Consider the following 22,155-nt stretch of genomic DNA (forward strand, 5'->3'; position numbering starts at 1 on the left):
TAAACTTCAATAAAGTTTTTATTGAATTATTTTAGTACTTTTTTTAACATTAAAAAATACATAAAATGTCAATGAAAAAACATGCCATAATTTTACTAAAAAATGTAAGAACAGAGAAAAAAGGAACACAGTCCACAAGTTGAATTGAAAATAATGCCCACGGAGGCCAAGAAAAAGCTGATTTGTCTTAAGTTGTCAGAAAAACTCCAACTGTTAGCTGTAATGTGTTCTCCTAAAATGTGTTCTCCTAAAATGTGTTCTCATATAAGTTCTTCACACTCAGGATGTGGGAGTCAATGAAGAGGTCTGCATTTTACGACCATTTGTTCTGAGAGATGGTAGTGGACCTTTTTTCTTGAGCTGTGCAGTCTGAAAAAAAAAGGCACTTCAGAGGGGGCTCAGGCACATTGGCAATTGGGCTGAATGGCCCCCTTCTGCACTATGACAATTCTGAGATTCGATGTAGGTCAGTATTCACAAGGGTGATGGGTGAACTCATAGTTAGGACAGCCGAGATGACTTCAAGTTTATGGAGGGTAAAATGCGTAGTATACCAGCCACAAATTTATTGGAATAGTGAAGTCTGGAGGTAACGTAGGCATGATGAGGTTTCAGCAGCAGATAAGCTGAGGCAGATGCAGAGAGTCAGGCGATGCTATGGAGGTGGAAATAGGCAGCTTTACTGCTGAAGACCCATATATGATCAGGAGCTGATCTTGGGGTCAAATAGTGACATCAATATTGCGAGCAGTGTTTCAGACAGGGTTTGTGGTGAGGATAGAAGACAATGGCTTCAGTCTTCCCAATATTTAGTTGGAGGAAATTTCTGCTTATCCAGTATTGGATGTCAGACAAGCAGTCTGACAATTCAGAAACAGCAGAGTTGGGAGAAGTGGTGGCGAGGTGGAACTGGGTGTTGTGATCATACATGTGAAAACTGACGGCGTTTGTGGATGATGTTGCCAAGGGACAGCATGTAGATGAGAAACTGAAGGGGCGGGCTATGGATAATCCTTGGGGGCACACTAAAGGTGATGGGGTGGGAGCAGGAAGAGAAACTATGGCAAATTATTGTCTGGCTATGATTAGATAGGTAAGAATTGAACCAGTCAAGTGTAGTCACACAAGCTGAAAGGAGGAGAGTCATTGCAGGAGGACGATGGAGTCAACTGTGTCAATGGCTGTAGGAAGGTTCAGGAGGGAATGTTTACCTTTATTACAGTCACATAGGATGTAATTTGTGACTCTGCTAATGGTTGTTTCAGTACAGTTACAGGGCAGAAACCTGACTGAAGAGATTCAGATATGGAGTTCCAGGAAAGATAGGTAAAGATTCAGAAGGTGACATAATGTTCAATTAGAGGAAAGGAAAGGGATGTTGGATATGAAGTGTAGCTTGCTAGAATGGAGGAGTCAAGAATTGGTTTTGTGGGGAGGGGTGATGATGGCAGATTTGAAGGAGAGCGTCAGAACCTGAAGAATGTGAACAGTAAACAATATCAGCTAACAAAGGAGTCAAGAAAGAAAGTTGGGTAGTTTAATCAGAATAGGGTTGAAGGAGCAGGGGTTGGGGGGAGGTCTCATGGACAAGATGAGCTCAGAAAGGGCATGAGGGGAGATACTAGAGAAACTAGAGAAGGATGTGAGTTCAGAGCTAAGGAAAAGGAGAGAATCGACAGAGGAAGCCAAACAGATCACAAATTCTGAACATTTTCAGTACAATCTAGAGTGCATCTTTGAAATTGTTCAAAACATTTTTCTTTTACATTAAATTTCACCCAGTGAGAAGAAACCCAATCCTTTCTAATACAAAAGAAAGCACTGTGTAGTCAAGATACCAAAGCTGGTCATTCAGTACAGGCCTATAGAGTCAGCTTGTGGTAGAATCCCCAAACTATCTTCATTGTTACATGTAAACAAGGCCAACTGACTAGAATATTTCCACTCCTTCACAAGGTTCTCCTCTCATGGTTGTGAGAGTGCCTTAGCAAGCCTCTTCCAGAACCATGCTTTGGTGCTTGGGTTTGTGTAATCACAGAGCGTGATGTGCCGGAGAATGCTTGGAAATTTCCTCTTTATATGCTTGTACTTGACGGGGATCAGACGCTTGTCTCGGGCACCTGTGGGATCAGAAATCAGTATATCAGATTTAAAATTCCTTAACCTACTTCAAATTTTGCCCTTCACCTCCCTCCTGCCCCCACTGACTTGGGTGTGATGTAGCATCAGAGGTCCTGTAGTATCAATACTCCTCAACAAACAATTCTTCACAGATGGCCATTTATCCCCATCTCTAGCACAGCCATCTACTCCAATATAATTTCTCTTCAAATCCTTGAATATTTTAAACATTTTCTTTAAGTGCTCATCTAATTCCCTCCTAAATATTATTCCTTTGGTTTTGATAACATTAAACTGAATTTCAAAGAATCTTGTATGAAAAAAAATCATGCTCTCCAACCCCCTTTTTAATTAATTAACTACTAATTTTGTGTATTTGTGTGAGTTCCTTGTACTCTCACATCATCATGATGGGAGTATGGGTGGAAAGAAGGGTTACTGGGACTGAACACTGCATTCTGACTAAGTGAAGTTGAGAGCCCAGTGAAAAACAGCAAAACTTTGTGAAATCACCCAGGCTGGGAAACATCACTTTTTTTTTAAGGTTGTGATTACTTGTGTTGCAACACTAGGGAGAGAACTTCCTAGAAATGAGCAGATGCATTGTCAGCGCCTGGGACAGTGGTGGGCAATCTGTGGCCTGCGGCTCACATATGGCCCATCAGGGTTCTCAGTGTGGCCCGCGAGACATTTTGTTGACTGCTGTCCATGTGCAGGGTTTCCAGATTCTGCTGGTTTTTGTCCGCATAGTTTTTTTCCTACCGGTATTACTAAAGTGATACGCACACAAAGCAAGGGCATGTGAAGTGAGATATGCTGATTGCACAAAACATTGACTGAGAGAGCTGTGCGCTCCCTCTGCATCCAATCAAAGCACTGCTACGGTTCAATCGGCACACCCCACAAATTCCTATTCATGGGGTCATGGTTAGTGTTCATGCCCGATTTTAATCTTGCGGCCCACTGAGATGAAGGAGGGCCACTCATGCAGCCCACTCACTAGTTGCCCATCACTGGCCTGGGACATCACTGCCAGGCAGCTGCCTGCATTAAAGATGGCAAAGATCGAATAAAGACAGAAAAGAAAACATAACACTATCCTGGCTCCCATCCACTTCCCCCAGCTCCTCTTGCTGCTCCCACCCACTTTTCCTCACTGATGGCTCGTCTCAAAGGCTCACTGCCTTTGCTCCCTCTCACTTCTCTCACCACCCTCCCCCACATCCCCGCTCCCTTCGCCACTTCTCTCCCTTGTCTATTCAGCAGCCCCTCACTGCTCCCTTCCCAATCCCCATCCTCCGTTCCACTGCTCCCTCCTGAGTGGAGGCAGCAATGGTCGGGGGAGTGGTGAAGGAATTGGGAGGAAGCAAGCTCATGGCAAAAGGAGCAAAAAGGCTGCAGCAGGAAGGGAACCATGAGGGGAATGGTGAGAGATTGGGGGAGTGGGGGTGCAGAAGCATAAGTTGAGCTGCGGGAGGGAGTGAGCAGCAAGAGAAAGGTTTCAGTAAGTGAATGGCACACAATAGTGACATAAACAGTTGGAGAAGTTGGAGAAGCTGCACATGCGCCGTGGGACCGAATAGGGACCAACTTCCCAATTTCCTTTTCTTGTTCGGCAGCGGCAGGAGTGAGAGTTATACCAGCAATAAAACTCATCAGGGTCATATTTCTCAAAGAGAAAAGGAATTGGAAAGCCCAAGTAAGGGATTAAGGCAACAGGCAACGCAGGATAAAAAAAAAGTGTGAAAATTAGATGAGTCATAAAGCAGGTGCTAGTTAAAGCCTGTATGAGGAAGGATCTGAGAAGCACCACAACATGCAAACTGAATAAGTTAGAGTAAGAGATTGTATACAATACATGCTGTTTTACCTGGACTAAGACTCAGAGCAAACTTTGTTTGAAAGTCACAAGCATCACTGACCAAATAGTCATCAGAGATTACCGCCACCATCCTTTTACACCTGTCATTAAAGATGAAACAGAGAATTCATAAGATTATAATCAAACAGTTGGTAATTCATCTCATTTTGGTTCAATGTTTTAATTATTGCTTTTGAACTTTCCTGTATAGTGATACAGGTTTCAGTACAGAAGTTGCTCTTTTACAAATACCTGCTCAGTTGCACAAAGATCATTTGCAGACACAAATGAAATGATCATCCACAGAACGATACAGAGTGCTGGTGCCTGAGAACCAAACGTACTTGTCAAATGAGAAGTATCTTAACAAGATGGGCTTGAAACTGGAAATAAAAACATTGTTTTGCTTCCAAATCTCAATGAGGAAGCATATTCAGTTTATTCAAACTCATCTTTCCAGAGTGGACCAATAGTACCCCCACTCTTTTTTATTCATTTCATTCATGGCATATGAGCGTTGCTGGCTAGGCCAGCATTTATTGCCCATCCCCAGTTACCCTTAAGAAGGTTGTGGTGAGCTGCCTTCTTGAACTGCTACAGTCCATGTGGTGTAGGTACACCCACTTACCTTTGGTATTGTGCCAGCCCATGGTTTCTCCCTCAGTCAGGGACTGGTGGATGGGAGATCGGGGCTGGAAGATCCTCCATATTTGCCAGTTACATGTTTCCTTAACTAATGGATTGTACTCATCTGGGGTAATCATGCCATGAGAAATAATGAATTCTCTTCCCTAATCATATGGCAAATTGTTGGGAGGTTAACATAACCAATGGGCACTAAAACTCTCTGATATGCACCCAGAAATTTGCTGTTTACAAATCCTTCCCAAACTATTTCGGTGTACCTTTTCTCAATAAGCTCACTGGTGATGGTCCAGACACATGACCCCGGCAGCACATCACGATCAAATACACACAGCTTCAGTTTGCTCTCAGACTGCTCGAGCTGCTTGATCATCTCGAGGACAAACTCAATATCAGCTTGACAATAGCAAATGAAGGCATCAAATAACTCAGGTGCACCTCCTGCAAGAAACAGAGCATTTATTAATCCTATGATTCCCAAATTGCTCCAGCACTGTGGTTCTGCTTGCCTCATGTAAGGGTTTGTTGTATGCGGCACATTCATTTAAATACATGGACCATTTGAATTATTTGGCATGGCCACACATGTAATTCAAGAAGGCCGACTTGTGCTCGGCCTGCACAGGAACTAGTTGCTCTTAGAGGGAACACTGCTTGTGCCTGGCTGACTCCCAGCCATACCTTGCCAAATTAGAGGTTAAGACAAAAAAAATTGAAGGGAAATCTATCATAAATAGTATTCCCAATCTAAGTCAGTGAAGGCTAACTTAAATTCATCAGAGTATTATATATCTCTGCAACATGTTTGCATTGTGCTCTGTGTCGGGCCAGAAATGTCACCTTTTCATGTAAAATAAATGTGGAACTCCAACTATCAGCATTCCTGCTCATCCAGGGCAATCATGGCTTTCAGTGTGATTTACTTGTATATAAACTAGATAATAGTTAATAGGTGTTTTGAATTGATTCTTCACAAATTTTATATTTTTGATTCAGGAGGATAAGCCATTATTCGAAATGTACCATCTCTGGCAAAATATAGCATTTAGTTTCTGGTCAGGACAGCTGCTTGAGGGCTTTGGGCTAGGGGGACATGTAAGATTCAGGTCTTCGGATCTCAGAAATCAGTTGGAATCAGGATCAACAATACTTTTTCCAAGATTCTAATTTTTAATATGTAAAAAAAGTACGGTCCTGATCGTCAAATGCCTGTAACTTGACATGGTAAACAGATGTCTTCCTCATGACAGATAATAAAGGCTACTTCAGTAATATTAAAAAGGAAAATAAAATGAAATTTTGTTCTGATTACCTTTGGGGTCATCTCTTGTTGTAATTCCACTCAAATCTGGGATCTTGGGCTCACTGCTATCCACCGAAGGCACTTGAAGTGGTTTGTTGAGGTGTTGTCTACAGTTCCCTTCTGTTAAAGAATGAGTGCAGATTGTAACATTTCAGCACAGATTCACATTTTTAAATTTATGCTTTATTTAGCCTTAAAATTGGGCCTTAGAATCATTGCAGACTATTCAACTCATCATGCCTGTATCAGCTCTACAAGAGCCACTCAGCTAGTCACACCCACACCATTATCCTATAACCCTGCAAATTCTTTCTCTTCAGATAATCTTACAATTTCCTTTCGAAAACCATGATTGAGTCTGCTTCCACCACACTTCCAGATTCCTGTGTGAAAGAAATGTTTTTTCAGATTGTCTTTGGTTCTTTTCCCATTCATCTTAAACTGTTGTCCTCTAGTTCTTGACCCTTTTGCCAATGGGAACAATTTATTCCCATCTACTCTATCCAGGCCCCTCATGAATTTGAACACTTCGAGTGATTCTCCGCTCAAACTTCTCTGCTCCAAGGAAAACAGCTCCAGCTTCACCAATTTATCTACTGAACTGAAGTCCGTCATCCCTGAAACCATTCTGGCAAGTCTTTTCTGCACACTCCCTAATGCCTTTACATCCTTCCTAAATTGTGGTGCCCAGACAAATCTTCTACTTAAGGCCTAACCAGTGTTTTATAATGGTTCACCATAACTTCCTTGCTTTTGTACTGTAAGCCTCTCTTTACAAAGCCTAGGACCTATATGCCTCATTACCCAAGTTCTCAATCTGTCTTGCCAACTTTGATTATTTGTGCACATATATCCTGGGTCCATCTCCTGCTGCACCCGCTTCAGAATTGTATCCAATATTTTGTATTGGCTCTCCTCGTTCTTCCTACTAAAATGCATCTCATCAGATTTCTCTGCATTAAATTTAATCTGTAACCTCTCTACCCATTTCACAAGCCTTTCTATGTCCTCTTAAAGTCCCATACGTCTGCTGTCTTTGTGCTTCCAGGTAGTAGGGATCGCAGGTTTGGAAGGTTCTGCTTAAGGAGCCTTGGCAAGTTGTTGCAGTACATCTTACAGATAGTAGACATTGCTGCTACTGTGTACCAGTGGTGGAGGTTACGATGGTGGATGAAATGTTATTAAAGTGGGATGCTCTGTACTGGGTGCTGGACAGCCTGAGCATTGTTGGAACTGTACTCATGCAGCCAAGTGGAAAGCATTTCATCACACTCCTTATTTGCATCTTATAGATGGACATGAGTTACTTGGCGCAGAATTCCCTGCCTCTGTCCTACTCTTGGAGCCACAGTAATTATATGGCTGGTCCAGTTAGGTTTCTGGTAAATGGTAACCCCCAGGATATAGATGGTGGGGAATTCAGTGATGGTAATGCCATTGAATGTCAAGATGATTATATTTTCTCTTCTTGGTGATGATCACTGCCCGACACTTGTGTGACGTGAATGTTGCCGCTTATCAGGCTAAACCTGAATGTTCTCCTGCATATGGACACACTCTGAGGAATTTCAGAGGAGCTGAAAATGGAACAGAACACAGTGCAACCATCAACAGCATACCCATTTAAAACTTTATGATGGAGGGAACGCCACTGAAACAGCTGAAGATGAGTGGGCATATGACACTACCTGAACAACAATGTCCTTGGATGATTAGCCTCCAACAACCACAACCATTTTCCTTTGTGCTTGGTATGACTCCAACCAGTGAAGAATTTTCCCCAATTCCCTTTAACTTCAATTTCGCTAGATTTCTCGATGCCACGATTGTCCAAGTGTTACTTTGATGTTAAGGGCAGTCACTTTCACATCTGGAATTCAGCTCTTTTGTGCGTGTTTCAACCAACTGAGCATCAATGGTTTATTGCTAAGTGTCTTTTGTTAGCACCATCAATAACACCCTTCATCACTTTGCTGACGATTGAGGGTAGATTGATGGGGCAGTAATTGGTTGGATTGAATTTGTCCTACTTTTCGTAGACAGGACACACCTGGGTAATTTTCCACATTGTTGGGTAGATGTCAGTGTCGTATCTGTACTGGAACAGCTTAGTTAGGTGCATGGCAAGTTCTGGACTACAAGCCTTCAGTGCTATAGCCGGGATGTTGTCAGGACCCATAGTCTTTGCTGTATCCAGTGTCATCAGCTGTTTCATGATATCATGTGGAGTGAATTGAATTGACTGACAATTAGCATCTGAGATGTTGGGGACCTCAATAAGGGACAGAGATGGAACATCCACTTTACACTTCTGGCTGAAGATGTTTGCCATTCCTTTTCACTGATGCGATGGACTCAACCATTATTGAGAATGGGGATGTTTTTGAAGCCTCATCCTCTCAGTTGTTTAATTGTCCACCACCATTCATGACTGGATGTGACAGGGCTGCAGAGCTTGGATCTGAACTGTTGGATGTAGGATTACTTAGCTCTATCTAGCGTGCCTGTGGTCCTGTGTTTTAGCTTTACCAGGTTGGCATCTCATTTTTAGGTATACCCTGGCATGCTTTGTTAGAATCCTTATTAAACTAGGGTTAGTCAGCTGGCTTGATGGTAAAGGTAGAATGAAAGTATGCTGGGCCATGAGGTTACAGACTGTGATTGTACACAATTTGCTACTGATGGCCCACACAACCTCAGGGATGCCCAGTTTGAACTACTGGATCTGTTCTGAATCTAACCCATTTAGATTGTTGGTAGTGGCACACAATACAATAGAGGGTGTTCTCAGTGTGCAGATGGGTCTTAATCTCTACAAGGACTGTGCAGTGGTTACTCCTACCAACATTGGGCCGTAATCTTCGAGCTTCCCTGCATTGGATTTGGGGGGTACCACAAAGATGCACTGGGGAATCCCTCTGGGACATTCCCAGGTAAGAGTTTGCAAGGCAATTGCCCAGAAGTGCTTACTTCCTCTGAACAATTGCGCTGCGCTGGGAACCATGCAAAAATGTGATTTAAATCGCAAACTTCGGATGGTTCTGCCACGGTTAAACCAATAGTTACCCAGAAAAAAGTTAGATTAAAACTCCTCCTAACTTCTGGGTAACTTCTGTAAAGACCCAGACCGAACCCTCCACAGGACTCCCCCCACAGACCCAACCCCCCCTAGGGGACTCCCCCATCCCTGACTAACCACCTAACCCCCACGGTATTCCCCAACCGCCAATGCCCTATGGAATTCCCCACCCGCACAGGACTCCACACCCAACCACCCCACCCCCCCACGCACACCCCCAACCCATGTACCCAAGGGAATTAGCCTAGGCCTCTGGATTATTCATTCAGCGATATTACCACTGACTATTACCACTATGCCACTGTCTTCCCCACATAGTCTTTTCTCCTACAATATTTTCTCCACTACAACACTGCATTGCCAAAATTCTTAGCATGAAAATCAGAGTGGGTTAAGTGAAGAGCAAATTTTGGAGCTTGTTTTAGCCATATCTCAGCCCTTCACCAGCTATAATGTAAACTCTGACTCTAGAGGGGATGAATTTTTAGCAGATGTTTCCTCATGCCATTATAAAGAGGTGACGCACTTGCACAATGAAGACTTCAGCAGAAATCTTGCAAATGTGCTTGATTATGCCAGTATACTTAATGTACAGTAACTTAACTAAGGCCTACAACATTGATCTCCTGGAAGTTCACAGCAGTGCACCCCATCATCCCCCGACGGAGCAGCATCCCAGGATTCAGTCTGGTGTACCTTTGTTGCACTCCCCCTATGGCAAATATATCCTTCTTAGGTAAGGAGGCCAAAAACTGTACACAATACTCTGGGTGTGGTCTCAACAAGGCTCTTTACAACTGCAGCAAAACTTCCTTGTTCCTGTACTCAAATCCTCTTGCAATAAAGGCTAACATATCATTTGCCTTTCCAAGTGTTGTTGAACCTGCATGTTCATTTTCAGTGATTGGTAAACATGGACACCCCAGGTTCTTTTGGATATCCACACTTCCTAATCTCTCACCATTTAAGAAATACTCTGCATCTCCATTTTTTCCTACCCAAGTGGATAAATTCACATTTTTCCACATTATATTCCATCTGCCATGTTCTTGCCCACTGATTTATCTTGTCTAAAACTCCTTGAAGCCTCTTTGCATTCTCCTCATAACTCACATTCCCACTGTAATCAGCAAACTTGGAAATATTACATTTGGTCCCCACATCTAAATCATTGATACAGATTGTGAACAGATGGGGCCCAAAGACTGATCCTCATGGTACCCCACTAGTAACAGCTTGCCACCTTGAGAATGACCCATCTATTCTTACTCTGTTTTCTGTCTGTCAACCAATCCTCAATCCATGCCAGTATGTTACCCCCAATCCCATGTGTTTTGATTTTGCTTACTAATTCTTGTGTGGTACCTTCTCGAAAGCTTTCTGAAAATCCAAAAAAACATATCCACTGATTCTCCTCCATCCATTCTGCTAAATACATCCTCAAAAAATTCCAACAGGTTTTTCAAACATGATTTCCCTTTCATAAATCCATGTTGACTCTGCCCAACCATACCATTAGTTTCTAAGTGCTCAGTTATCACATCCTTAATAATAGATTCTAGCATTTTCTCCACTACTGAGGTCAGGCTAACAGGTCTGTAGTTCCCCATTTTCTCTCTTCCTCCTTTCTTAAATAGTCGGGTTACATTTGGAACCTTCCGATCTGCAGGCACTGTTCCAGAATGTATAGAATTTTGGAAGATAACTACCAATGCATCTACTATCTCTACAGCCACCTCTTTCAACACTCTGGGCGTAGATCATCAGGCCCAGGAGATTTATTAACTTTTAGTCCCCTTAATTTCTCCAGTACTACTTTTCTTTCAAGTTCTCAATCTTGCTAGTCCCTAAGTTCTGTAGTATTTGCGGGAGATTTTTTGTATTCTCCTTCATGAAGATGACAGACACAAAGTATTTGTTTAGTTTCTCTGCCATTTCCGTATTCCCCATTTTAAATTCCCTTGTCTCTTCCTGTAATGGTCCCACATTTGCCTTTGCCAAGCTTCTCCTTTTTACATACCTATAGAAGTTTTGAGAGTCCGTTTTTATGTTTCTTGTCAGTTTACTTTCACATTCTATTTTCTCTTTGTCAGTTTAGTGGGTCTCCTTTAATGAGTTATAAAACGTTCCCAATCCTTAGGCTTACTACTTTTTTTGGCAACTTTATAAGCCTCTTCCTTTAATCTAATACAATCTTTAACTTCTCTTGTTAGCTATGGTTGGATCAAGCTTCCTGTTGCAGTTTTTGAGCCTTAAAGGAAGGTAAATTTGTTGTAGACTAGACCGTGTAGTAATTCTTTAAATGCTAGCCATTGCCTGTTTAGCGTCACAAATTTTAATGTAGTTTCCCAATCTACCATAGCCAACTTGCCCCTCATACCTTCATGGTTTCCGGATCCTAGTTTCAGATTGAACTACATCACTTTCAAACTTAATTTAAAATTCTATCATACTATGGTCATTCTTCTGTAAAGGCTCCTTTGTAACGAGATTATTAATTAGCCCTTTCTCATTGCACAGTAATAGATCTAAAATAGTCCGTTTTCTAGTTGGTTCCTCAACATAGTGTTCTAGAAAACCATCTTGTATACATTCCAGGAATTTGTCCTCCACAGCATTAATGCCAATTATGTTTACACAGTCTATATGTAGATTGAAGCCCCCATTACCCTAGTTACATGCACTTCTAATTTCCTGATCCAGTACCCTTACTATTTAGTGGCCTACAAACAACTCCTACTAATGTTTGCTGTCCTTCGCTGTTTCTTAACTCCACCCAAACTGATTCCACATCTTGATCTTATGATCTAAGATCCTCTCTCACTAATGTATTGATCCCATCCTTTATTAATAGCACTACCCCACCTCCCTCTTCCTTTTGATGTATCCTTCCAAAATGTTGAATTCAGTTCCCAACCCTGGTCATCTTGCAGCCATGTCTCTGTACTGGCAATTAGGTCATATCTGTTTACTTCTATTTGTGTCTTCACTTCATCTACCTTGTTGCAAATGTTGCATCCATTCAGATAGAGTGTCTTTAACTTTCATTTTATTGTTTGTGCAACCTCTAGCCTTATCTGCTGGCGCACACTTAAGTTTGTATGCTTTGTCACTTCCTGCCACATTTTGACCAGTATTTCACTTATTGCTACATTGCTCTCTTCTCTCTCTTTAATTTATCATATCCTCCTGAACTTGATGCCTCACCCTCACTATTTAGTTTAAAGCTCTCTCTACTGCTCTCATTATACAACTCACCAGAACGCTGGTTCCTGCACGGTTCAGGTGAAGACCACCCCAACGGTACAGCTCCCACTTTCCCCAGTACTGGTGCCAGTGCCCAAGGAATCAAAACCCATTTCTCCCACGCCAATCTTTGAGCCATGCATTTAACTCTCTAATCTTATTTACTCTATGCCAACTTGCTCATGGCTCAGGTAATAACCCAGTGATTATTATATTTGAGGTTCTGCTTTTTAATTTAGTCCCTAGTTGCTTATAAGCAGAATCTCTTTCTTAGTTCTACCTAAGTTGTTGGTACCTACGTGGACCATGACCAGTGGATCCTCCCCCTCCAAGTTCCTCTCCAGCCCAGAGCAGATGTCCCAAGCCCTGTCACCGGGCACACCAAGGTTGCGCGCATTCAGCTTTGCCTCAAGCAGTTGCCAGGAAAGCGATGGAATCAGTGGCTGGAGAAGAGAATTTGTGACAGGGACCAAAGGCAATAGCTTCAGTCCTCCTAATATTTAGCTGGATGAAATTTCTGCTCATTGTGTACTAGATGTCGGATAAACAGCAAGACAAGTTAGAGACAATGGAGGGTTCAAAAGAGATCTTGGTGGGGTTAAGCTGGATGCCATTAGCAAATCTAGGACCATGTGATTTGCATGGCTCTGTTCTTTTCTGATTGATCTATTTAGTAAGTAACTTTTCAAGGGGGATGTAGAAATCTAATTTTAGCTGTTAATCGTTCTGTCAGTACACTAATGATGAGCCACATGCTTGCTGAGCATTTGTAAAACATTTAATTTTTAATCTATAACCTGTGGAGTTCTGGTCTGTGAAGTGTAATCTTTGAGTTGTTGTTTCTCATTTCCCATGTCTGTGGTTTATGTCCTGGAGGCAGTATTCGAGAACCCAGAATTGCACTTCAGACTCTATATTCACAAAATGTCTACTCTAAGTGCTACCAATCATTTTTCTTGTCAATGCAGCTCAATACAATTTTTGTTTAATTCTGCTGCTGATCCAAATAGAGTAACAAGTTTTAAGTTTCCATTCCCTTCTTGTGGTGTGAACAGTGGAGAGGTCATGTAAATCCCTTTTCCCATGAGAAATGAGAATGATACAATATGAAAAATGATAAGTGTTTTATTAGTCTCCTTCAATTTTACTACGCTTTTGGTTCCACAAGATGCTATCTTTACAGTTATAACCTTTCGGATTCCTGCACCCTGAACTAAGTCAGGGTGAGACTGCTGTTCAGCAGTCAGTTCGGCAACTGGCCCTGTCACAATTACTGAGGATGGGTCATTTACAAAAAAAAAAGAGAAAAGTGCCCCTATCATTCATGTAGTTTATTTTAGATTCATTCTCAGGATGTGGGTGGCACTGACAAGGCAAACATTTATCTGAGATCAACTTTTGACCACATATCTGCACCAACACTAAGACCATCTATTTCTACCTCAGTAACTATACCCCTGTCTCAGGTCATCTGCTGCTGAAACCCATATCTACATCTTTGTTACCTCTGGACTTGACTATTTCAATACTCTCCTGGCTGGTGTCCAGGTTATCCAAAACTCTGCTGTCCACATCCTAACTCACACTAAGTTTTGTTCACCCGTTGCCTTTGTGCTCACTGACCTATATTAGCTTCCAGTAAAGCAATGTCTCAATTTTAAAATGATCTTCCTTGATTTCAAATCCTTCTGTGGGCTTGCCCCCTCGCTCTCTCTGTAATCTCCTTCAATCCCACAGCCCTCCAAGATATCTGTGCACCTCTAATTCTAGCCTTGAGCAATTTCAATTTTAGTTGCTCTGCTATTAGTGGCCATACCTTCAGCTGCCAAGGCTCTGAGCTCTGAAATTCACCACTTAAACCTCTTTTTTCCTCTTTCCTCCTTTAAGATATCTCTTAAAACCTACCTCTGACCAAGCTTTTGGTCACCTGTCCCAATATCTCTTTTTGTGCCTCATTCTCAACTTTTGTTTTATAATAATCCTGTGAAGCACCTTGGGACATATATAAATACAAGTTGTTGTGCTTGTTTAGTCAATCATCATTTGGGGAGGCAGTGGCATAGTGGTATTATCACTAGACTGGTAATCCAGTGACCAAAGTGATGCTGTGGAGCTGGGTTCAAATCCCACCATAGCAGATGGTGCAATTTGAATTCAATAAAGGTATGGAATTAAAAGTTGAATGATGTCTATGAAACTGTTGTTGAATTGTTGTAAAAACCCATCTGCTTCACAAATTCCCTTTAGGGAAGGAAATAGGGAATTCTTTCCTTCAGGGAAGGAAATCTACCTTCCATACCTGGTCTGGCTGACATGTGACTCCAGACCCACAGCAATGAACAAGGGCAGTTAGGGATGGACAACAAATGCTGACCTAGCCAGCAACGCCCACATCCTGTGAACAGATATTTTAAAAATCATTTCCGTGGCATGTTAAAAATCGCATACAAAAACAGAAAATGCTGGAAGAACTCAGCAGGTCTAACCACATCTGTGGAGAGCAAAAAAAGAGTTAAAGTTTCGACTCCATATGAGTCTTCTTCAGAGCTAAAGAGAAATAAAAATATGATGAAATTTATACTGTGGTGGGAGTGAGGGGGCGGGGGATTGGGGGGAGGGTAAAGGCAAAGGAAAGATTGCCAGGGATGTCATGGACAAAAGGATAAAGGGGTGTTAATGATAGTGGTACTGGCTAAAGGAGGTGCTGATGGTGGCAGAAAGCAGAATGTGATAAGAGCAGGACAAGGGTAAACACTCTGAAAAGAACAACATGAACAAGTGACAGATGGCCCTTTTGGGGGTGGGGTGGGGCCGGGGTTGGGGACAGTGGTAGGAAAAAAGATTGAAAATAGCATAAAGAGTGGGGATAAAACAATGAATAAAAATTAAAAATAAATAAAAATAAGCAGATAAAAAATACGAAGTAAAAAATGAAAATGAATATTAAAACGGGGATAAAAAAGGGGGTAAGGATGGAGGAGAGAGTTCATGGTCTGAAGTTGTTGAACTCAATGTTACGTCTGGAAGGCTGTAAAGTGCCTACTCGGAAGATGAGGTGCTGTTCCTCCAGTTTGCGTAGGGCTTCACTGTAACATTGCAGCAGGCCAAGGACGGACATGTGGGCATGAGAGCAGGGCGGTGTGATGAAATGGCAAGCGGCAGGAAGATCTGGGTCATGCTTGCAGACAGACCGAAGGTGTTCCACAAAGCGGTCACCCAGTCTGTGTTTGGTCTCTCCAATGTAGAGGATACCGCATTGGGAGCATCAATGCGATAGACCAAATTGAAGGAGGTGCATGTGAAGGTCTGCTTCACCGGAAAGGAGTGTTTGGGCCCTTGGGCAGTGAGGAGGGAGGAGGTAAAGGGGCAGGTGTTGCACCTTCTGCGATTGCATGGGAAGGTGCCATGGGAGGGGGATGAGGTGTTGGGGGTGATGGAGGAATGGACTAGGGTATCCTGGAGGGTACAGTCCCTATGGAATGCTGACAAGGGGGGTGAGGGGAAGATGTGTTTGATGGTGGCATCATGCTGGAGTTGGCGGAAATGGCAGAGGATGATCCTTTGAATGCAGAGGCTGGTGGGGAGAAAGGTGAAGACATGGGGGATCCTATCATGGTTCTGGGAGGGAGGGGAAGGTGTAAGGGCAGAGGCGTGGGAGATGGGTCAGAAACAGTTGAGTGCCCTGTCAACCACAGTGGGTGGGAAACCTCGGTTAGAGAAGAAGGAAGACAAGTTAGAAGCGCCGTTTTGGAAAGTGGCATCATGGGAACAGATGCGACAGAGGCAAAGGAACAGAGAGAATGGGATGGAGTCCTTACAGGAAGCAGGGTCTAAGGAGCTGTAGTTGAGGTAGCTATGGGAGTCGGTGGGTTTGTAGTGAATATTGGTGGAAGTTTATCACCAGAAATGGAGACAGAGAGGTCAAAGAAGAGAAGGGAAGTGTCAGAGATGGACCATGTGAAGCTGATGATGGGGTGGAAATTGGAAGCAAAATTGATAAAATTTTCCAGGTCCAGACGGGAGAATGAAGTGGCACCGAAACAGTCATCGATGTACCGAAAAGAGAGTTGTGGGAGGGGGCCTGAGTAGAACTGGAACAAGAAATACTCTACATACCCCATAAAGAGGCAGGCATTACTGGGGCCCATGCAGGTACCCATAGCCACACTGTTTATTTGGAAGAAGTGAGACAAGTTTAAGGAGAAATTATTCAGTGAGAGAACAGGTTCAGCCAGACGGAGGAGACTGACAGTAGATGGAAATTGTTCGGGCCTCTGTTCAAGAAAGAAGTGGAGAGCCCTCAGACCGTCATGGTGGGGGATGGAAGTCTAGAGGGATTGGACATCCATGGCCAAGAGGAGGTAGTAGGAGGAAGAGGAGAAGGTCATTTCCTCAACATTCGTTGTTCCAGTCCTACTCAGGCCCACGCCCACAACTATTTTTTAGATACATCGATGACTGTTTCGGCGCCGCTTCATGCTCTCGTCTGGACCTGGAAAAATATATCAATTTTACTTCCAATTTCCACCCCCCCCAAAACACCTTCACATGGTCCACCTCTGTCACTTCCCTTCCCTTCCTTGATCATTCTCCGCCATTTCTGCCAACTCCAGCATGATGCCACCATCAAACACGTCTTCCCTTCAGCCCCACTGTCGGCATTCCAGAGGGAAAGTTCCCTCTGGGACACCCTGGTCCACTCCTCCATCACCCCCAACACCACATCCTCCTCCCACGGCACCTTCCCATCCAATCGCAGAAGGTGCAACACCTGCCTCTTTACCTCCTCCCACCTCACAGTCCAAGGGCCCAACCACTCCTTTCAAGTGAAGCAGCACTTCACTTGCACTTCCCTCAATTTGGTCTACTGCATTCGCTGCTCCCAATGCGGTCTCCTCTACATTGGAGAGACCAAATGCAGACTGGGTGACTGCTTTGCGGAACACCTTCAGTCTGTACACAAGCATGACCCAGACCTTTCTGTCACTTGCCATTTCAACACACCACCCTGCTCTCATGCCCACATGTCCTTCCTTGGCCTGCTGCATTATTCCAGTGAAGCCCAACGCAAACTGGAGGAACAGTACCTCATCTTCCGAGTAGGCACTTCACAGCCTTCCGGACTTAACATTGAGTTCAACAACTTCAGACCATGAACTCTCTCCTCCATCCTCACCCTCTTTTTTATTTCCTTTTTCAATATTCATTTTCATTTTTTAGTTCTTATTTTTTAATCCACTTTTTATTTATTTTAATTTTATAAATTGTTTTACCTCACCTTTTATCCAAATTTCAATCTTTTTTCCTACCACTCCCCCCACCCCACCCGCAAAAGGGCCATCTGTCATTTGTTCATGTTGTTCTTTCCTGAATGCTTATCCTTGTCCCGCTATTATCGCATTCTGCTTTCTGACCTTAATGCCACCATCAGCACCTACTTTAGTCAGTACCACTATCATTAACACCCTTTATCCTTTTGTCCATGACATCTCTGGCAATCTCTATTTTGCCTCCACCTATCACTGGCCTTGTATCGAGCTTCACCTGCTCCACCCCCTTAAACAGTATAAATCTCATCACATTTTTACTTCTCTTTAGCTCTGAAGAAGTCATATGGAGTCAAAAGGTTAACTCAGTTTTTTTTCTCTCTCCACAGATGCTGTTAGATCTGCTGAGTTTTTCCAGCATTTTCTGTTTTTGTTTCAGGTTTCCAGCACCCGCAGCATTTTGCACTTATCTTAAAAATAGCATCGTTGCAAACGTTGTATGCCCAATGTGTAACAATGTTTGAAATTGATTCAAATGTTCATACTTAAGAAAAATATGGTGCATATTTGGAACTGCCCCTTGTGCCCGTATTATCTACGCCCATTTTTAAATGTAGCATATTGATGAGATTGGCAGGATATCTGGGCATAAATTGATCTTGTCAAAATGGATGCACAAGTGGGACTAATTGCAGGTAGAACTTCCTGATTATGACCCACAGGAAATTCCATCCCATAAAACTTATCAATTAAAATGTCATTCACTCTTCATTTTCAGTAAGGAAGGTCATTGATGAAGCAGCTGAAGATGTTTGGGACACTGCCCTGAAGAACTCCTGCAGTGATCTCCAACAATCACAACCATCTTCCTTTGTGTTTGGTTGGAGCCATGGTTGTGGTTGTTGAGGTCAATCATCCAGGACAGCGCTGCAGGAGTTCCTCAGGGTACTGTTCTAGGCCTAACCATCTTCAGCTGCTTCATCAATGACCTTTCTTCCATCACAACGTCAGAAGTGGGGATGTTCACTGATGATTACACAATGTTCAGCACCATTCACGACTCCTCAGATATTGAAGCAATCCATGTCCAAACGCAGCAAGACCTGGGCAATATCCAGGCTTGGGCTGACAAGTGGCATGTAACATTCATGCCATACACATGCCAGGCAATGACCATCTCCAACAAGAGAAAATCTAACCATCGCCCCTTGATGTTCAATGGCATTACCATCACTGAATCCCCCACTATCAACATCCTGGGCTTACCATTGACCAGAAACTGAACCAAACTAGCTGTATAAATATTGTGGCTTCAAGAGAATGTCAGAGGCTTGGAATCCCGCAGTGAGTAACTCACCTCCTGACTCCCCAAAGTTTGTCCACAAGGCACATGTCAGGAGTGCGAAGGAATACTCTTCACTTGCCTGGATGACTGCAGATGTAACAACACTCAAGAAGCTTGACACCATCCATGGCAAAGCAGCCTGCTTGATTGTCATCCCTTCCACAAATATTCACTCCCTTCACCACCAACGAACAGTGGCAGTAGTATGTACCATCTACAAGATGCACTACAGAAACTCACCAAAGCTCCTTAGGCAGCACCTTCCAAATCCATGACCACTGCCACCTAGAAGTACAAGGGCAGCAGATACATGGGAACACCACCATCTGCAAGTTCCCCTCCAAGCCACTCACCATCCTGACTTGGAAATATATCACTGTTCCTTCAGTGTCACTGGGTCAAAATCCTTGAGCTGCCTCCCTATATCTGCATTGTGGGTGTACTGACAGCACAGTGACTGCAGCAATTTAAGAAGGCAGCTTACCACCGCTGTCTCAAGGACAATTACGGCTGGGCAATAAATGCTGGCCTAGTCATCAAAGCCCACAGTCTATAAATGAATTTTTAAAAATCCAAATTTCCTACCTCCATAAACCTTTACAGAAGTGAATTCAACATGATCAACTGTACAAAAGACTTTCTAATCAAATCAGTCAGCACCTGGTTCTAAACTGACCCCCTTGTCCTATTAATCATGGCATAAAGTCGGTCCTCCACATTTGCCTTTTTCCAAACATTCACATATATCCAAAACCTTACTTATTGCCATGATTGCCAGATGAATGTAACCTTGCTGTTATTTAAGTTACGAGTGACAGATGCCATTCATTATGACCTTCAATAACTCCATACTTGTGGCCAGCAGAATGCCACATCCAGAGTGGTTAAACTCTCTTCCAACTTGTTCGGCTCACTGCGGGTGGCAACAGACTCTTGGGAGAAGCAGGGAATTTGGGGGGTGGGGGAAGAAAATACAGTATGCTCCCCAAGGTGAAAACAATAAATGCATGATTGCTCTTAGGATAAAGAAACCCAATATATTGTTGTAGAGGGGAAAAAAATCCAAACACAAAAGACTCACCAATAGCTGGTGTGAGGTCTTCCAGGATATCATCACGTTCTATCTTCCGGAGTAGCTCCAGTAACCTGCCCACGGAAGAACCTTCCTTCACTTGCCAATCTTCCAACAGTTTTCCGGTGGGGTTGTCAAACCTCTCGTAGTTCTTAATCTCCAGATAGTCAAAACCCATTTCCTCGGCCAGCCCCGTCCAGTCCGCCGCCACCACACTACTCGGATTGAGAAAGAGAGCCAACTTCTTCCTCACCGCGAAGTTCAGAACAATTAGGGGAAAGGAAAAGAAGTCAATGGTCCCGGGCGATTCGGCAGGCTCATCATCTTTCTTCTCACAGCTTGCCATTTTGTGACTAAAACATGCGAGCCGAATTCTTTACAGAAATGGACAAAAATTACTATTCTAACAAAACATTTTGCCTTATTCCTTGCTGTTATATCACGCGTTTCCCCACATTTATCTAAGCCCCAGAGCACAAACCAAACAGAAATCCATCCGTGCGACGTTAATAAACTTCAAAATTTGTCATTAAACTTGCCTAATCTCCCCAAATTTTACCCAGAAACGGAAAGCCTTTTCTAACGCATAAACATAAAATGAACGTCGGACTGAACTTTATCGAAATATGTTCTTAAGTAAATTTGCTTTTAGTTTTGTCACCGTCAACACCGAAAAAGAAAACGTACCAATAAAAACTTCTCTCCGAAGACCAGAAATCAAATAATTGTTGCAGGAAATTAAACTTATGGTATTTCTTAACAAATGCTTGTTATTTCCTTACTCTGCTTCCATCTCGGGGAAGTGACGCGCATTTAACTGACTCATAAACCGCTCTTTTGGGAGGAGCAGAAATGTTTCGTTTCCGAGTTGAATAATTCTTTACACAACAAAAACAGAATTACCTGGAAAAACTCAGCAGGTCTGGCAGCATCGGCGGAGAAGAAAAGAGTTGACGTTTCGAGTCCTCATGACCCTTCAACAGACCTTGAGTTCGAGTCCAAGAAAGAGTTGAAATATAAGCTGGTTTAAGGTGTGTGTGTGGGGGGCGGAGAGATAGAGAGAGAGAGAGAGCCCCCCACACACACACCTTAAACCAGCTTATATTTCAACTCTTTCTTGGACTCGAACTCAAGTTCTGTTGAAGGGTCATGAGGACTCGAAACGTCAACTCTTTTCTTCTCCGCCGATGCTGCCAGACCTGCTGAGTTTTTCCAGTTTTTGTTTTGGATTTCCAGCATCCGCAGTTTTTTTGTTTTTATCTTTGAATAATTCTTTCATTGTCAGGCTACTTTTGTTGACTAACCGGACTATCTGTGTGTGTGACAGATCACTCAGACTTGTTGTGCTTCAGAAGAGTCATGTTCGGCTCCAAACGTAACTCGTTCTCTCTCTGCAGATGCTGCCAGATCTGTTGAACTTTTTTTAATTTCAGGTTTCCAGCAACTGCGGTATTTTGCTTTAATTTTTTTCTTTAGCGGGTCAGTGAGATTGATAAATTTCTCTTAGATAAGGGTATCAAGGAATTGGTTAAAATTCATTCATGGAACATTGGTGTCACTCGCAAGGCCAGCATCTTTGACCCAAAAGTTACACTTCATAAGGGGCTAGCCACCTCCTTGAACTGCCGTCGTCCACATAGTGAAGGCACTAATAATGCTGGTAGATGGGGAGGCCCAGAGTTTTGATGCAGCATTAAAATCGCTATATGTTCAACTCAGGATGGTGTGTGACTTGGAGAAATTGGAGATGATAATGTCCCCGTGTGCTTGCTGACCTCCTTCTGAGTGGAGGTTGTAGGTTTGGGAGGTGCTGTCAATACAGATCAAAGGTAGGTTAATGGAGCTGAGGTACAGACAGGCCAAGATCAGCACCACTGGCTTCCTTTGCAGGCAGCACATCAACCTCATACAGTCTGCTAATTAAAATAATTGCAGCTTGTAGTCAGCGCTAACCATGTTGATGAGTGGCTGCATGCCACAGAGGGGAGCTCAAAATCATGCAACCCTCGGACATCCTCCGGAAATTGAGGAGCAAATATGTGCATAAATATGTAAAAACAATAACAATGGGGTAATTATATTAGGTGATTTCAACTTTCCCAACATTAATTGGGATAGACATAGTGTTAAGGGCTTGGATGGAGTGGATTTCTTGAAATGTGTACAGGAGAACTTTTTAGGTCAATATGTAGAGGGTCCAACAAGGGAGGGCACAG

General features: G+C 43.0%; 1 protein-coding gene across 2 annotated transcripts; it reads right to left on the minus strand.

Moving 5' to 3' along the window:
• myd88 (MYD88 innate immune signal transduction adaptor) lies at window positions 1–21,266 on the minus strand. 2 transcript variants are annotated; one of them, XM_041189858.1, is made up of 6 exons: window positions 21,244–21,266; window positions 19,949–20,313; window positions 5,940–6,050; window positions 4,888–5,068; window positions 3,992–4,083; window positions 1–2,120 (listed from the first exon to the last, which is right to left on the minus strand). In XM_041189858.1, the coding sequence occupies exons 2-6, from the start codon at window positions 20,283–20,285 to the stop codon at window positions 1,966–1,968; spliced, it is 876 nt and encodes a 291-aa protein (XP_041045792.1). In that variant the 5' UTR covers window positions 20,286–20,313; window positions 21,244–21,266; the 3' UTR covers window positions 1–1,965. The 2 variants fall into 2 exon arrangements, with proteins under 2 accessions (XP_041045792.1, XP_041045791.1); XM_041189857.1 differs by lacking the exon at window positions 21,244–21,266 and adding an exon at window positions 20,627–20,778.
• Window positions 21,267–22,155: the final 889 nt, after the last annotated feature.

Source organism: Carcharodon carcharias, chromosome 6 (genome assembly GCF_017639515.1).
Source record: "Carcharodon carcharias isolate sCarCar2 chromosome 6, sCarCar2.pri, whole genome shotgun sequence".
In the NCBI taxonomy this organism is placed as follows: domain Eukaryota; kingdom Metazoa; phylum Chordata; class Chondrichthyes; order Lamniformes; family Lamnidae; genus Carcharodon; species Carcharodon carcharias.

Excerpts from the sequence above, each read along its gene's own strand:
- myd88 (XM_041189858.1), bottom strand. The coding sequence starts at position 20,285 with ATGGCAAGCTGTGAGAAGAAAGATGATGAGCCTGCCGAATCGCCCGGG. Across the intron at positions 6,051-19,948 it reads AGACCTCACACCAGCTATTG|AAGGGAACTGTAGACAACAC; the intron begins GTGAGTCTTTTG and ends ATTCTTTAACAG. Across the intron at positions 2,121-3,991 it reads TGCTCTGAGTCTTAGTCCAG|GTGCCCGAGACAAGCGTCTG; the intron begins GTAAAACAGCAT and ends CTGATCCCACAG.